Genomic DNA, 16,710 nt, shown 5'->3' with positions numbered 1-16,710 from the left:
CATAGGCTACATGCTGGTTTAATTCCCCCATTTAAATAGGCTACATTCCAGGTGAATACCATGGGTCAATACCATGTGCCATTTTGGTGAATACCATGGGTCAATACCATGTGCCATTTTTATTTTTATTAATTCTAATATTAGGGTTAATAATGGTTTTTTGCATGGTATTAATAACAATCTAGTGGATGGTATTTGTCCCATAATATTTTGGCCATAAGTTTCACCTAAATATAACCCATTTTTTGAGTGTTCTTAAATATAAGGTGACTTATGGAGTAAATATAAAAAATTGTTTTATTTGTTTACCATACCTCTTGTTTATTTATATTTTTATTAATTTACCATACCTCTTTTAAAAATATGGTATTTGACCCATAGGATTCACTTAAACAAAACCTCTTTCTTGAGCCTTCATAAATAGAACGAGGGTTATGGACTAAATATAAAAAGAGGTTTTATTTATTTACGTTACGTCTAGTTTATTTATATTTTTATTTATTTACCATACCTTTTGAGTATTTATATTTTTATTTATTTACCATACCTTTTGAGTAAGTATAAAAAGACGTTTTATTTATTTACCATACCTCCACTTTACTTATATTTTTATTTGTTTACACTCTTACATGTATATAAGGTGACTTATGAAGTAAATATAAAAAATGTTTTATTTATTTACCATACCTCTCATTTATTTATATTTTTATTAATTTACCATACCTCTTTTATAACTAGCATTTGCACCAAATGTTGCAAAGGAAACGCCGTAAGGCATAAATTGAGGAACAATTCCGACATGGGAATGGGAAAATGTACATAAGATGCAGATATGTAGCATAAATGAGATTCTAAAGATGTATAAATTGAAGTTTATTTAGGGTGCTTAAGTCTATATTTTTTTTTAATTATTGAATTAATATTGCATATAAATCTCATAAAATTCAACCAACTTATAATTGAGGGCTCTGAGCTCTAAGTTTGTCTTTGGGTCATTAACATGGTAATGCACTGTCTCAACCACTAAACCACATAACAACAAACAAAAGACTACAAAATGTTACGATCATTACTATAGTAAACCCAATGACTCTACACACAATAATTTATTCTTTACTCGAAGAGAATATTGCTTAACCATATCCACAAAAAGATTGCAAGGTGGAAAGCATTATGCAGAACAGAATCTCTGTTATTATAACTTGTAAGTTGTAGCATTGTTCCAACCAATAAAACTATCTTCACATTTTGGAAGATCAAATGGAAATAAGTTTTGAAGAATTCAATAAAAAACGTCCAAGATCATTGGATCACATGATTAATGGTACCCTGTCCTATGAATCTAATATTTTTATGCACTTACAATTAAGGGAGAAAACAAGGTCCAAACAATGTATACCACAGGGACCAATAAATAGTATATTTGCTAATCCTTGCTAGGATCAGAAAAAAAAAAAAAACATTACTTCTCCTTAAATCCTTCACAATCAAATTATACAATTGTTGTACAACACAAGGCCCATGTTGTTGTCAATAGTTCTGATTGAGAATGCGACCAGATTCCTTCAATCTCATACAATGATTAATGCACCAATTATACAATTGTTGTACAACACAAGACTCATGTTGTTGTCAATCAAGCAATAGTTCTGATCGAGAATGCGCCAGATTCCTTCAATCTCTTATAGTGATTAATGCACCAAACACAGATGTACTAGTTGCAACGACTTTTATATCATTTTGCTGATGTTGTCATGTCAAAATCAATGTGATACAATTAAGTCACCTTTAAGAAGAACCTCATTGCAATTTCTATACAAGGATGTCTGTCTTATCATTACTCATTCTAATTTCACCTCTTTTATTGTCAGACTTCACAAATTAGCCTCCAAATGCTTGTTTCATCCACAGACCAGTGAATTACCTTTTATAAATATTTTGTTTGAGCATTGGAACTCAATAACATTTACAAAATTATAAAAAGTTTATCTCCAATCAATTTCTTTTCTTTTCTTTTTCTTTTTCTGATTTCCACTTATTATTGTTATATAAATATCTAAACTCATTTTATAATACTTTAAAAATAGAAATTTTCAGATATTATAATCCCTAAATCCTTTCTTCCCATTCTTAATGACTTTTGCAATTGGAAATAGGGCTTTGCAATTAGGTTCCCTCTGCATTAAACTCTGCAACTGACCCACCACGGTTAGTGTTGGAGTCCTTGGAGGGGTTTTATTCTCTTGAACAAAAGTCAAGTGACAAGAAAGAGTTTGGGCTCCCGGCTCTACGCCGGGCCTGTACATTATTACTGGAATCTCTTGTACCTGTTTTGGCAGATCCTATTTTGGGTGTTGAACATCCAGTTCTGCCCTTAAATATAAAGGAGCAAGCCAAAAGTATTGCACATGAATGGAAGTCGAAGATAAACCTTGAAGGAGATGTTGCCAATGGAAATTCGTTGGAGGCCCAGGCCTTCTTGCAACTTCTAGCTACTTTTGGAATTGCGTCAGAGTTTGATAAAGATGACTTATGCAAGCTTGTTCTTGCATTTGCACGGTGCAGGCAGACACCTGAACTCTGTCGTTCCCTTGGACTTGAATCAAAAATGCCAGGTTGGTTGGCTGGTGTTCTGTAATGTTAGCCTCAGTGGCTAGGCTGGCAAAATTTCCATCCATTTTGGTAGATAGGCTTTTTGTTGTTTTTCTGGCATTCATGGCTAGCTTGGTTTTTTTGAGGGACTGGTGGATTTTATCAGTATACTTGGTTGTGGCTGATTGAGTTGAAGATAAATTTTGGTAATCCTGGCTGTAGTAAACCTTCCCAATGTTTTTTGTTTAGTCCAGTGAACGGGTTTCTAAGTTGATGGGGTTGGTAGTCTTTTCTTTAGATCTCAACATTTCATATGCAAGGCAGATACTGAGTGGCCTCTACTAGGTAGACATCTTTTTATGAGGTAGAAAGTTGTATGTAAGTTATTTTGTTGATATTAATAAAGGCACCTGAAGATGATCAGCTATGGTAAAGTGTCATAAGGCCTTTCATGAGTGGGGAACTGTTTACTTACGAAAATGGTCTCAAGTTGGCATAGCTGTTATCTTTATTGACAAATCCGTTGAAGTTGTCTGTATTTTTTTTTCTTTCACAGTAAACTGTCTTTTGGTATTTCAAATGTTTGTGACATATTCAGATTAACTGAAAATTTTGTGACAATTTCATGCAGATGTTGTAGAAACCCTGGTCAATAGTGGAAAACAAATTGAGGCAGTCAACTTTGCTCATGCATTTGGGCTGACAGAGAAGTTTGCACCTGTTCCTTTGTTGAAGGAATATCTGAAAGATGCTAAGAAAGCTTCTCAAGCAAGTTTAAAAAGTGGGAATAACTCTACTGTTGCACAAGTACGATTGTATTACTGTTATACAAAATGTCTTGTATGATCATTTTGGCTTAGTATTGTTGGTTATATCGGAAGTTCCTTTTTTGACCGATATTTTTATTTGCTGCTACAGAATGAAGTAAATACAAAAGAGCTTTCTGCTTACAGAGCTGTTATAAAGTGCATTGAGGAGCACAAACTTGAATCGCAGTTCTCACCAGATCCTCTTCAAAAGCGTGTAGCTCAACTAGAGAAAGCTAACGCTGACAGAAAAAGGTCTGCAAGTGCTGTTAAGTCTCAACCTAAGCGTCCTCGTGCTAATGGAGGAAATGCTGGTGTATATATGCCTCCGTTAAGTGCAGATGAAAGAACTCCGACTCTTTATGCTTCTTCCAATGGTGCAGACAGAAGCTTTTATAGGTCTTTGGATAGAGTACAATATTCTGGTGCAGCTCCAGGTGTTACATCCTACAACCTACAGGGCCAAAATGCATATGACAGATCAAACCAAGGATTATATGGAGCAGGCTATGGTGTTGGAAATAGGACTCCAGTCTCGCTCTCAAGGCCATATATGTATCCATCAGATAACATGGGGCCTTCGTTGTTGGGCTCCAATTCTTACAATTCCTCTACTAATTACAGCAACCATCACTTTGGCAGTAGACTGCCTGCCCCTCCTCCAGCTTATCAGTCTTCTTTTATACATTAGGTAGGTACGGTGCTTATCTTACCATGGTCAAGCAAGTTCTGATCTTATCAAGCCCCATAAAACCTTTTCTATTGGATGTCGCTGGTAGTAAGCACTTAGCTTTGAAGAGGTTTTTTGACTTTGTTTCTATAAATATAAAAGATTGGCAAAGTTCATTTGGCAACTTTTCACAATTTTCAGTGGTGCTTTCTTCTATTAAGGAATCTTCTATTAAGGAATTTTATTTTTGTATGGTATTGAGTGCTTCATCACTTTCCCAGGTTACTATATACTGTAGTGTTTACAGTTCAAAGATGATTCTATGCATAATTTTGGTATTTTTTTATTTGTTTGACAAATCAGAGAGGATCAATCTGTCTCTTTGTGGAAGATTAAAATTTGGTGAATAATATATCATTTGTGATCTTGTTCGGAGCTCATAACACAAGACTTTCAATTGCATTGTATGCCGAGGGCTGGTCTTGTGCTGAATATGATTTAATTGTCCACTTGCACGTTACCTCATTGGTACCTGTTTACTCTACGCCTATGAAGCGAATCAGATTTTATTTTGATTAGTCCAATTGTAAGGCTATTTTTGAAAGTGGACCCTGCCCCTCTTAAGCTGGACCCTACCCCTCTTAAGCTGTTGCATGATTTAAATCCCCCTTTTTGAGCAGAAATGATTTGTAGTGCTAGTGGTATAGTTGTTATACCCTGCATTAATATTTTTGTGTTCTCTGTAACGAGGACAACGCACATTGGAGTTATATGTCCCATCTAGAACTAGCAATTGTCTCAAAAGGTACAAAGAGAGGCCGATAGGATTATTAAATTAGAATTGTTGAATTTCTCTAGAAGAGATGTTGGTTCAAGCCTACAAGGAGCAAAGAGATTTGATGTTTGGAGTTCTATGCTTTTTAGACACCATATTTCTTTAAATACAACTTAATTTTAGAAAAAGTTCAACCGCAATGCAGTTCTGCCATGCAGACATACACTTAAATCACTATTGGGCTTATGATATTGACAAATTCAAAGTAAACTGGTATACAAGAGAATGTACCAAGCTAAACCACAAGTTACACATCTTCAGACCTAAAAAAGTACATAACAATGATTTGGCATATCAATAGCGATATCATAATTGCTTTTCCTTCCACATACATACAATTGTTCCAAAGGCAAGGACAAGAAAATTTTTCAGCTCTAGTGAGCACCAGTGGGTCACCAAAACGAGTGACCACTAATGGCTTTCACATTTATACAAGGAATTGGCAAGGGACTTTACATGGACTCCACTCAACTTCAGACGCAGCTTCAGCCAATATGGAGAGTGATTGAAATTGAACATAGCTAAGTAGTGGCATTGGCTCACAGTAATACACCAAGTATAAAATATTTAAGCTTTTACAGAAGCAAGGAGTAAGAAAAATTATGAAGCTCAGAGAAGTAGATTTAAATCAATCAAAGCTTGTTGAACGGCTATAATGTCCATAGAAATAATCTTCCAATGTTCTACTCTCATGTACAAGATTTACACTTTGATCTGGACTACTGTTTGATACCAAATCATCATCAACTCCAAGCATTGCAAGTGATAGATGAGTTTGGATGTCACAACTCCCAGAGTTTTCTCCAGACTCATCCTCAATCAATTCATCTAATTCAATGGACATTGTCAATTACCTCTTGGTCCAATAAGGTAGGTCATCTCCTTCTCCTCGTAGTAATTTCAAAGTCTGCAATAATAAGTTACAGACAAACAATGAGGAAGAATAAGTTCACGTTCTTACATTAACATTAACATTTATCCATTGTTTGAAAATTCACAAAGTCAGTTTAATGCAAAGGTAAGCCACTTTATTTGGGGAAACCAAAGCTTTCAATTCAAATCTTGCAATCCAGATTTCAGCTAGGATAGTGATTCTCAGGAAAGCTATATCAAGAGATATGCTGGCTCTTAGGCATATGTTTTCGGGTATACAATGGTTAATTTCAGCCACCGTGAGGATGTATGCAGACCATTTGAATTTATGCTTCAACAAAATGGTCACATCCATTTACATAAATGAGTATGTATGCACACTGTTTGAACTTACACCTCAACCAAATAAATGCGAAAATCGATTTATGGAAACAAATCGATGCACATATTGGTTTTGTATTGCTTGAATTGTTATTGTAAATTGGGAAATGAATTATTTTATGTGGAAGATTAATTTGACTGGAGAAATAGCAAAACAAATTGTGTGTATGAATTATTAAATTCTGTTTTCGAAGTGTTTTGCGGAGTTCAGTGGATTTTCTGTCATGCAAATCCATTTGGTATGGGTTGTGTGAGTGCCTGTGTAGTTACATTCTTCATTTACTTTCTATATATTTGGCAGCTGGAAAATATATTTTGAAGCAAAATGAATTGGCTTGAGCTTGCTAGTTAATATGAATATTTCAGCCATATTAAACGCGTTAGAAGTGAGGAACGCGTTTTAGTCAAGCTATTTGGCATGCTTAAAAGAAACCAACAATGGCGACTGACCTCATTTTTCAGTTGATTTGAAAATTAGTTGACTGGTAATGCTAGCTAAATATAGTTTCTCATTAATGGAGTGTTCTACCAAAAAAATCGTCCTCATTATTTTGTTGTCGCGTACTGAATTAATGATGGAATTGAATGGAACCGTTTTAATGGCCGTTAAATGAACCTTTGCTTGTATTCATTCTACTGCATTACCCCGTGTTCGTATAAATTTCTCAGCCTAGATTTTTGGAGAAATTCCTGAAACAAGTTTGTTTCTGTTTGCTTTGTCGGTGTTAAGTTTTTGCTGATTAACTCTAGTTTTGCCTAAGGTACAATGTATGCTCATTATGTTGATTGTGAACTTTAAAATGGTACCCATAATGGGTTCAATGGCGATGTGAAAACGCTTGTGAAGCACACGCTTAAACGAAGCAATTTGCCTTTGTTTGAGGTTGTGCACAAAGTGTTTGACGAAATACCTATACTATAATTTGGGCTAAGGCACTGCAATGCATCAAATATCGCTTTTCCCGTTTGAAATCACCACTGTACACAACAGAATTTTGTGTTGCATCTGCCGCGCATACATTTCTATAATACCCAATCCCAGATGGGTAAACAATTACCTATTTTCACAAAAGTAAAAACAGGCTATCTTTCATTATAATAAGAAAAAATAGTTACAATATTCACCCTTCTGAAATCCAAAATGACACAGTACTACAACTGCTGCTCTATGGATAGAGCTCTAATCTGCTTAAGGCTGGGCTTACATGATAAATTTGGGTTTACATTAGCAAAATCTCAATTTTGATAAAAGAAAGACAGAATTACAAAACCTCTCAACTCAATAAAAAACCCGATGAACATCTTTCCTTGTTTATTTCAGCGATGATGATACTCTGTCTCTGCTTTAGAAGGGCAGACAGATAATGCAGTGTATACCATTATATTTGAAACATCCAGAGCTACAAATGGATCCATTAACAAAATAATTGTAGCTTATTTCGCCAGCATGATAGATCTGCCACGTTTCGATAGTAGATCAGCCACCATATTCTGCTCTCTGTAAATGTGGGAGAATGTGATGTGCTTGAAGGACTTCGCCAGATCTCTAATATAGCACATCCAATGGGTAAACAATCACTTACTCTTTCCCAATGGAAGTATATCATTTTAGAAATGAGTTAGACTTCAAATATTGGCTTAATGAATTCTCATGGTTTTATCCTTTCATTCCGCCATGCAAAAATAAAATTCCTGTAAACTTCTTGGCATGGGGCTGTTTCTTGCATGTGAAAATGCACTGTTTATTGAAAATACAACTGGAATACATTAATGGAAGTAACGAGACCAATGGGAATTTTTAAAGAGATGATACAATACAAAAATCATGGGTGAAAATGCAATTGCCTTTACATCTACTTGTTCACATTGCTGTACAAAATGTAAATAGTTCAAATTTGACGATACACAGGGAATGGATTAGTTACTCTTTTCCTATAAAAGTAGAAGCTTTGTTTTTGAAATATTGGCTTAAAGAATTCTCATTATTTTATTCTTTGATTCCGCCCTGCCAAAAAACTCTTTCCTGTAAATTTCTTGCGACAATAGGCAATTTCTTGTGTGTGATAATAGACTGTTTCTTGTAGATCCTGCTGTGTTGCAGTAATTGAGTATCAAGACCGAAGGAAAATTTTGAAAAGATAGTACAATATAGAATGGTGAAAATGCAATTGCCTTTCAATGGATTTGTTTATATATTGCTTTGCAAAATAGGAATGGTTCAATATGTGACTTATAGGTAGATGGTTTAATGGTTTAATGGATGAATCTAACTTAGGTTAGGATTCAGAACAATAGAGAGAAGTAAATATAATAATTAAGCAACAAATATTCAAACTATGTGTACCATGATTTATCTTAGAAAATCTTAATTGCAGAAAAACCAGTCAATAATAGATCTATTATTGTCTTTGGCTAAAACACAGCCATGCTGGGAAACATTCTGAGCTTTCACCGCTCAACCATAACTCACTATAATGAAGAATCCTCTAGCCTTTTAATGACTTCAACTACATATAATACCATGAGCTTATTACCATGGGTCAGCGATACCTATACCCAAAATCCACAACCGTTAACACAATCTCAATTCCATTCCATCACATAATCAAGTTTATCTAAGAACATATAACTCTTGGAACTAATGTTGGTTCAACCGATAATAAGTTTATCTAACAACATAACTCTGGGAACTAATGTTGGTTCAACCGATAATTTTACTAAACCCTTGGAAATGTCACTTTTAAGTGTTTTTCAAACACATGAAAATGTAATTATATTACAACATTTCCCATGCTCAACGGTAGAAGTGCATCTAAACTTGATGAATGAAAACTGCGCTAGATATAAGGAAAATAGAAAGTTACTACCAGGTATGTGGATGCAGGTAAGGAACCAGAAACCGTGACAGAGTTGAGTATGACATACAAAACAAGATCTATAGACATAACGAATTATTCAGACAATCTGAATATAACATATAATAGATGACACATATAAATTTATAATAGATGCATATAATTTCTAGATGGAAATGAAGAGAGAATATAAAAAGGATGAAAATTCTACCAGCGCTCGAAACAACACTACCCAAATGTACCTACAACATCACTACCTATTGTTGTTTCTCACCCCCTCGAGAATAGATTCACTAATGGATTCCCACAGTCTGAAATAGAATCCAAGGCATCAAAAGGTAAACCTAGGATACCCACTTATTCAAGACATGTTCTCTAGAGACTGTCACTTTGCATTTAAGTAATTTCATTCATCCTCTTATGCAGATCTCAACAAGTTTCCTTCAACCGATCATCTTGGGTACCTGCTTGAGGTACTGGAGAATAACGAAGATGAGCCTAAGCGGGACAATGATGATCAAGAAAAGTAGAGACCATCATCCACAGTCTGCAGTTCTGTAAAATAAAGAACATGACAAAGATTTACTTAGAAAACAAGCTGTCAATAATGGGTTCCTGGAAGTAGTTGAATAGAAGCTACTTTGTTTTGTTTTGGTGATTATTATAAAAAGGTAATGATCAGTGAGTTTCTTTCCTTGCAACAGCTATGGACATAACCTTCCAGAGAGTCCATTTTCAAATCTTAATGGATCCAATGGTATTAAAACAGTATTATATACTACAGAGTAAACAATGGGGAACATGCCCACTATTTCCAAAGTTTTAACACAAGCATCATCAAAATCTGCTATCGATAAGGAACTTACTTGTTCTATATGCCTGGGTACTTAGAATATTCGTTTTTTTTACATTGTTATTTCAATGATTTATCTGTATTCTAACAACAGACAACAAAATCTGAAACTTCTACCCATAAATCTATGTGCAGATGTCGTTGTGGAGCCGAAGCAATTAGCATGTAGCCACTTATTTTGTTTCAAATGTGTGCCAAAGGTGAGATAAACCAAGCACTCATTTGCATTATTAAATCCATATATTTTTGAAAGAACATATATAACTGATTCAGGCTGCCATTTCTGTGAATTCTGTTGGTGCAGGTAATTAAATTGTCTGAGGAGTGCCCTATCTGTGTGCAACACAAGGGCAACCAGGGCTTTAAACTTTCTGCAATGAGAGATTTACAATTTGATTATTACCCTTGGGAAAGAGAGCCAGTCCCACACCAAATGTGTCGTAGTTATACAAAATATACATCATGATACTCAGCTTGGTCCATTTCTCAGATGGCACCGGGTCTAAAATATAAAACAATTTGAAAATGGTGCAAATGCAATCCTTTGTACCTATATGAAGATACAGATAATGTACACAGTGCCCCGAGATACATCAAGGATTTTATCAGTATACTTGGTTGTGGCATCTGTCACCTTTAATACCCTTCCAAGGCCCTATTACCGATTACAGTATGGTGCCCATTCTCAAGCTGTCAAATGAATGAAATAGTAAAAACCTACTGGTTGAAATTGTTCCATGCTTGCAGGCTGACTATTTTGTCAGTCTACTCTTCATTCTTAGCACTTGTGCTGATGCATAACAGATTTCACTCAGATAGGAATCCAAAGTTGACAAACAATTTCTCGTGGCTCTCAATTAAGAGTGGAGATACTCACAGGGAACAGTAATCCGGGAGCCTATAAACATGGCGCTGAAGCATTATACTCAATAAGCACTCTGTTTCGTCTGGGAAGCAATCGTACAGGAGAAGGCGCCCTGGAAATATTATGAACACTATCAATTTCATCAAAATTATAACTAAATGAAATTCACCAAAATTCTAACGTGAGGAAAAAGATAAGATTTGATAATTTTATTAATCTGAAACCAATGAACATAAAAGTAGGTAAATCGGACTTTAAAAGCACATCAGTATAAAAACAAGTAGGATGCCAAAGCAGATCCTATACCTAGGCTATCAAACCCAAAAAAACTAAATAAGTATGTAGAAGAAAGAGGCACAAAAATGTGGCATCAAAACAAATGTATTCTAGACACAGATGAACAGAACTTACCGCAACCAATAACAGCCGCAAGCTGAAGGGTAGGTGTTGGAGCATATAGGAAGGGGGAAATAAAATGGAAGACAGTTTGTAAACGAATAGTTGAATGGTGGATAAAGATCAAATCCATCAGACATGCTAGGACGTATTCACGCATGGAACAATCCTCATGATAGAGTGCCGTCTCAAATATAGGTAGAAGCCTGAAAAAAATGAGTCTGGAATTGAAACAGCAGGAGCATGCCAATTTAAGTGCCAACAACCTGGTCTCTGAATCTTTAGATTGCAATCCATTTCCAAGATAAATTGCTAGTCTAGACTTCATCAAAGCTTCCTCCTCCTCCTTTGCCTCTTTCTCCAGCACATACTAAAAATCACCAAAATGAAATAACTATTAACTTATGAACATAAACGTTAAACGCTAAACCCTAAACCCCTATTTTTAATAATAAATCCTAAACGTTAACACTCGGATACCTTCGAATTATAAAATCTAAAACCTGCACTCTCATGATTCCAGCGGGTAATCTCTCCAGCATGAGATAAACAGGGAGTTCAACCAGCGCTGATTAAAATTCCAACTATAATGATCTGATCCAACGGCACAATCTCTTTTAATCGTCAAACACATCAGATCAATGGTCGAAAATAGGACACGGTGGCATATAAGGGAGTTCTTCCCAGAGGGGAACGCCTTACCGCGTAATTATTATATTAAAAAATTTAATAATAAAGCAGTATGTCAAATTCAAAGATCCATTTCATCCCAACCTCATAACTTAAAAGCATCCATCTGGCAATCTGGCGTAAACTGGATCTGTGGCAATCTGGCGTAAAATGGATCTGTGACAGTGCGGGTGAAGAAGCAATCACAATTATTCGTTTGCTTAAAATAATGGTACTGGAGAACAACTTCGGATCAGAAATATAATATATATATTTTAGTTTATCTGGAAACCGTGTACAGTCGCATGAACGGTGAGGAACAGCGCAAGAAATCTCAGAAGATGTCCCTTGCCCCATCCTACATCCGCTCTGTCTTCGGCAAGGGAATCCCTGATGTTAATACTAAACTATTCTTCTATTTTCTTATTTTCTGGAGGAGAGCAGCTTCTGCCTCAGCTCTGCAGTGTCGGTCTCACCGAAGTGATCCTCCGGAATCCAGTTCCCCGTGGCCGGATCCCTCATCCAGAACACCGTTCCCTTGTTATTTCCTCCACCTCTGCCTGCCTTGCTAACCTCTGGAAATTCCCGCCCCGCCGCTCCGCTCGATCTCATCGCTTCGGCCGCCGCTGCCGTGTATTGCCTGCAAAACACAAAGAACAAACAACATCTAAGGCTCATTTTTCTGTGGCGGTGTAGAATACAAAACCCTAGTGCTACTGGCCCTAATTTCACCCAACAAAATTTTAATGGAAAAAATAATGCAATATAGACTTCATTTTGGTTACTCCCGGAAAGAATATGGAAAAGTGCATACCGAGCATGAGAAATTCTGATGTCAGAGAGCAGAGAAGATAATGTGCTCGCAGATAGAAACCGCCTCGCCATGATGAAAACGGGACACAAGACAATGAATCTCTGAAGAAAATGGAGAGACAAAACAGAAAGTGTAGGCAGTGGGAAATGCCAAGGAAATCGAAACTCAGCGAAGCCATCACTACTGTCTGCGAAGGGTTTCGAGCGGGTAATCTCTCCAGCATGAGATAAACAGGGAGTTCAACCAGCGCTGATTAAAATTCCAACTGATCCAACGGCACAATCTCTTTTAATCGTCTAACACATCAGATCAATGGTCGAAAATAGGACACGGTGGCATATAAGGGAGTTCTTCCCAGAGGGGAACGCCTTACGGCGTAAATATGGTATTTGGCCCATAGGATTCACTTAAATAAAACCTATTCTTGAAAATGGGCGAATGGATTCACTTAAATAAAACCTATTCTTGAAAATGGGAAAATGGAAGGTTGTAAGTCCTAATTTCAAGGGCTAAATTTACCTTTTTTACCCTCTCCCTTAAAATAAGATGGGCTATTTGAGGTGATTTGTAAAAATGTACTATGATACAAAATATTTGCCCACTAAAAATTTAAAACCCCTTAATTCCGCCAAAGGGCGAACATTCGCCCCTAAAATTATCCTTGCTGCCAAGTCAGTGAAGGCAAAGAAGCCTAAGTCCAAGTCTACTAAGGCTCCTACAAAAGCAAAGCCCCTAGCGAAGGCTCCCGCGACAAAGAAGGCCAAAAAGGTCTAACCTGCATTGAAGCCTAAGACAACTAAGAAGGCTACTCCAGGTGCAGGAGGAGGAACATGACCAGAGATGTGTGCTCCACCATTTGAGTTTGAATTGGAGTTATTCTCCATGTATGTGAACCAAGAAGGGCGAGAGGCATCCTGTACTGTTGTAGATGCACTTGAAGGAATGCTAGTAGATGCAAGTTCTTTTGGATTTTGATCATAAAGGTTGTAAGCTTTTTTGACACCAATCCCACTAGTTTTATTTCCAACAATTCTCTTTGCTACCAGTGGTTTTTTAACTGTACTTGCAATAGCTAGAGGTGGAAGACCTACTTCAGCTTTAGAAGGAACTGCTTGAGGTGCATCAATTTCATCGTTGAAGAAAAACAATTAGTTGCTAAAGTTGAACTCTTTCCATTAGAGTCTCCATTACTCACATGGTTTGATTGTGAAGCATCATGCAATGAGGATGGTGTCTGACTTGTTCCATTTGTCAAGCTTCTAGCAATAATGCCAATGCCTCCAGTCACCAGAATGCCATTACTGAACCTTTTGAGTCTGCGTAGAATGTTTATTTGAAGCTATTATTATGTGTGCATTGATATTTTACTCACTCGCCCAATGTGAATTGTTTGCGCGCCCAATGTGAATTGTTTGCGCTATTTGAGAAGAAATATCCTTATTTAGGAGTTCAGTGGAAATTGTTTCAGGCCAAGACTATCCTTTGTGGATCGAATTGGTGTATTTTCTTAAAGGTTGTTCATATCAAAGATTGTTATTGAACTAGATTTAAGTTATTGCCAGGAAAAGTTCTCTTGGATTCAAGGCTGGTACAAGAACATATTTTTTTGAGGCCTGAATTGCTTGTTTCCTTGTTGGAAGTTAAATTCTTAGGTGAATTGGAGAAAATTCACTTTTGATGAGGAGTCTGTTTTCTGGGTATTACCATTCTTTATGCATTGAATCTATTGCAAGCTTCCAAGATTGATTTGAAGTTGTTGCGATAAGTTTATATAAAAGAGAAATTGGTGTCCATCTTTTCCTCATTGATTTACTATTTTTTTGATATTGACTTTCTTAAAAAAAAATGGCTCCAATTAGTGCAATCTTAGAGTTATTGGACAATCTAATACTCTCTACTATGGATAATATAGTGAAAATCAACAAGGGTTTTCTCACTGATATTCATTGTTGTCTACAAAATGCAGAAGAGAAAATTGACTTTTTGCAACTTGAATCTCAGCTACAACAAGCAGAATTACAACAATAGAGTCGTCATTCTGAACATGTTTCTATTTAGAACAATGAAACAGACTCCCATAAGTAGCAATTTGATTCAGATTTAGTACCCAATGAAACAACACTTGTACATAGAGAAGCAGAAATTCAACATACACTTCCCAAGCCCATCATCAGACCTTGGGAAGAGCTTGTCCACAACAAGCACATAACTGGTCCTGGATATGACAAGGACGTGTCCTTTCATATTCCAGACTACTCAAAGCCCATTCAGTTTTAGAGTGCTAGATTCCTTCATAACCGTTCACCTCCAGATGTTCCAGATTTTTCCCCTCTTCCACAACAACATATTGTGAAATGCTAACACTGTGATCGAGTTGGCCATCTGAAAGATCACTGTTTTGATCTTCATCCATGTAAGCATTGTCATAAAACCGGTAATTCTTCAAACAGATGCTTCAGAAACAAACCTCCTGTAAGAGCAAAGATTCATCTTGGATGGATCACTTCTTGGCAATGGGCATCAATAACCAAGAAGATATTCCAGTCATATGTCAGAACTTGTTTTAGAGTATTGAATAGTCTTGTAGTTGAGTTTTCTCCATCATCTCACCTTGTATCTGACAGGGGGGGGAATGATGGTCATATACAAGCTTCAAAGCCACATCAAGTGAGCCTAAGCAATAACCTGCCATACCATATTCAGAGTTGTAGCCAGAGACAGAGATGCCCCTGAGCATGCCTTCAGTTTGTGACACCTCTTCAAAGACTTTGGGACACTTCCTCTAGCAGAAGACTTCAACTTCTTGCCAGTTTTGGAAGAGTTTTAGGAATTGTATTAAGCATTCCAGAGTTGGTGGTAATCCTTAAACCATCACAGGTTGAGACCTCCCTTTTTAGGTTGAGTTTCTCCCTTTTATGCGGGGTGAGACCTCCCTTTCAGGGTTGAAGGTTTCCCTCTTCAAAACATCATGAGCACTTCCTCTAGCAGAAGACTTGAGCTTCATGCCAGACTTGGAAGGGTTCTGGGAACTGCACTAAGCATTCCAGTGTTGGTGGTCATCCTTAAACTATCGCCCTTTATACCAACATTTCAGAGAGCACATTCAGCCTAGTGCTGCCATGCATTTTTTGCACATTTTGTATTATAGTTCTCTTCTTGGACTCATACATAACCCTTCAGATTAAGAGGGGAATGTTGGACACCTAATCCTCTAAGCGTTAGTGTGGAAGCTGAATAGCCAAAATATTCCAAGAGATCACTTGGAATATGAATCCAAGGATCACACCATGTACTATAAATATATATCATTTGTTAATAATAAGTGAACTCTCGTGCTTATCTTTCCTATTTGTCTTTGCCATGTATGTGTTTAACAATTTTTTAACACATAATAACTTCTTAATATAAGTGTAAGATAACTAAAAACATTATACTATAAAAATAGAAACTTTCGACCAACTCAAAAAATTAGTTATAATAAGAAAAACTAGATAAAATTAATATATTCATTGGCACTTGCAATACAAAATTAAACTAAAAATGGAAAATCATATTAAAACAAAAAAATCACTACTCTTAAAATCATCTACATGTTTCAAATAGTAAATAATATGCCAAACACAATCTAATGTTATAATTGGATGCAAAATGGAAACAAGAATAATGGTTTCTCTAACATGGGTAGAAGTACGGATTTGGAGAGAAGAAAAATTTAGTTTATCAAGGGATTAAAAAAACGGCCTATGAACAACCCGTCGTTAAGGCTCTGGAAAAAAATTGTTGGGAGAAGTACGCCAAAGAAATTATTAACAGAAACATTCGAGAAGTCAATTTTTTAAGTGCCCCAAGTAATTTAATATTTAGTGAGGTTTAATAATTGTAGTCATGTTAAAAGGAATTTTTTTACCGATTTGGATATTGAATATTTTCTAATTAAGGCTAAGATTGATTTTAATTCTAAATGATGTCATTCATACATGTAAAGGATCTATTCCAAAGTAAAGTGAAGGGTATATATATATATCTATATATATATATATATATATATATTTTTTTTTTTTTTTAATTTTTTTTAATTATTATTATTATTATTATTTTATT

At 36.0% G+C, this 16,710-nt stretch overlaps 2 protein-coding genes and 1 pseudogene across 4 annotated transcripts; 1 reads left to right on the top strand and 2 right to left on the bottom strand.

Annotated features, from left to right (window-relative positions):
- Window positions 1–799: 799 nt before the first annotated feature.
- LOC149161236 (FRIGIDA-like protein 3) lies at window positions 800–4,089 on the top strand (annotated as a pseudogene).
- Window positions 4,090–7,310: 3,221 nt separating this feature from the next.
- LOC149161235 (uncharacterized) lies at window positions 7,311–11,497 on the bottom strand. 3 transcript variants are annotated; one of them, XM_089436922.1, is made up of 3 exons: window positions 11,142–11,301; window positions 10,743–10,842; window positions 7,311–7,703 (listed from the first exon to the last, which is right to left on the bottom strand). In XM_089436922.1, exons 1-3 carry the CDS (start codon window positions 11,284–11,286, stop codon window positions 7,592–7,594), a joined length of 357 nt encoding a protein of 118 aa, XP_089293048.1. In that variant the 5' UTR covers window positions 11,287–11,301; the 3' UTR covers window positions 7,311–7,591. The 3 variants fall into 3 exon arrangements, with proteins under 3 accessions (XP_089293048.1, XP_089293049.1, XP_089293050.1); XM_089436923.1 differs by lacking the exon at window positions 7,311–7,703 and adding an exon at window positions 7,776–7,895 and having other exon boundaries at window positions 11,142–11,497; XM_089436924.1 differs by lacking the exon at window positions 7,311–7,703 and adding an exon at window positions 10,384–10,655 and having other exon boundaries at window positions 11,142–11,497.
- A 549-nt stretch (window positions 11,498–12,046) lies between these two features.
- LOC149161234 (uncharacterized) lies at window positions 12,047–12,769 on the bottom strand. Its single transcript, XM_089436921.1, has 2 exons — window positions 12,610–12,769; window positions 12,047–12,435 (listed from the first exon to the last, which is right to left on the bottom strand). Exons 1-2 carry the CDS (start codon window positions 12,678–12,680, stop codon window positions 12,219–12,221), a joined length of 288 nt encoding a protein of 95 aa, XP_089293047.1. The 5' UTR covers window positions 12,681–12,769; the 3' UTR covers window positions 12,047–12,218.
- Window positions 12,770–16,710: the final 3,941 nt, after the last annotated feature.

Source organism: Pinus tabuliformis, chromosome 5_2, assembly GCF_031772625.1.
Source record: "Pinus tabuliformis cultivar Carrire ecotype Pingquan chromosome 5_2, CPIR1, whole genome shotgun sequence".
In the NCBI taxonomy this organism is placed as follows: Eukaryota; Viridiplantae; Streptophyta; class Pinopsida; order Pinales; family Pinaceae; genus Pinus; species Pinus tabuliformis.
This window is presented reverse-complemented; position numbering and strand designations above follow the sequence as displayed.

Bases quoted from the DNA above. Each gene is read 5' to 3' on its own strand.
- LOC149161234 (XM_089436921.1), bottom strand. From the start codon at position 12,680: ATGGCGAGGCGGTTTCTATCTGCGAGCACATTATCTTCTCTGCTCTCT. The intron at 12,436-12,609 runs GTATGCACTTTT...TGTGTTTTGCAG, and splicing joins ATCAGAATTTCTCATGCTCG to GCAATACACGGCAGCGGCGG.
- LOC149161235 (XM_089436923.1), bottom strand. From the start codon at position 11,454: ATGAAGTCTAGACTAGCAATTTATCTTGGAAATGGATTGCAATCTAAA. The intron at 10,843-11,141 runs GTAAGTTCTGTT...TAATATTTCCAG, and splicing joins TGCGGCTGTTATTGGTTGCG to GGCGCCTTCTCCTGTACGAT. The intron at 7,896-10,742 runs GTGAGTATCTCC...TTCAATAAACAG, and splicing joins CTCCCGGATTACTGTTCCCT to TGCATTTTCACATGCAAGAA.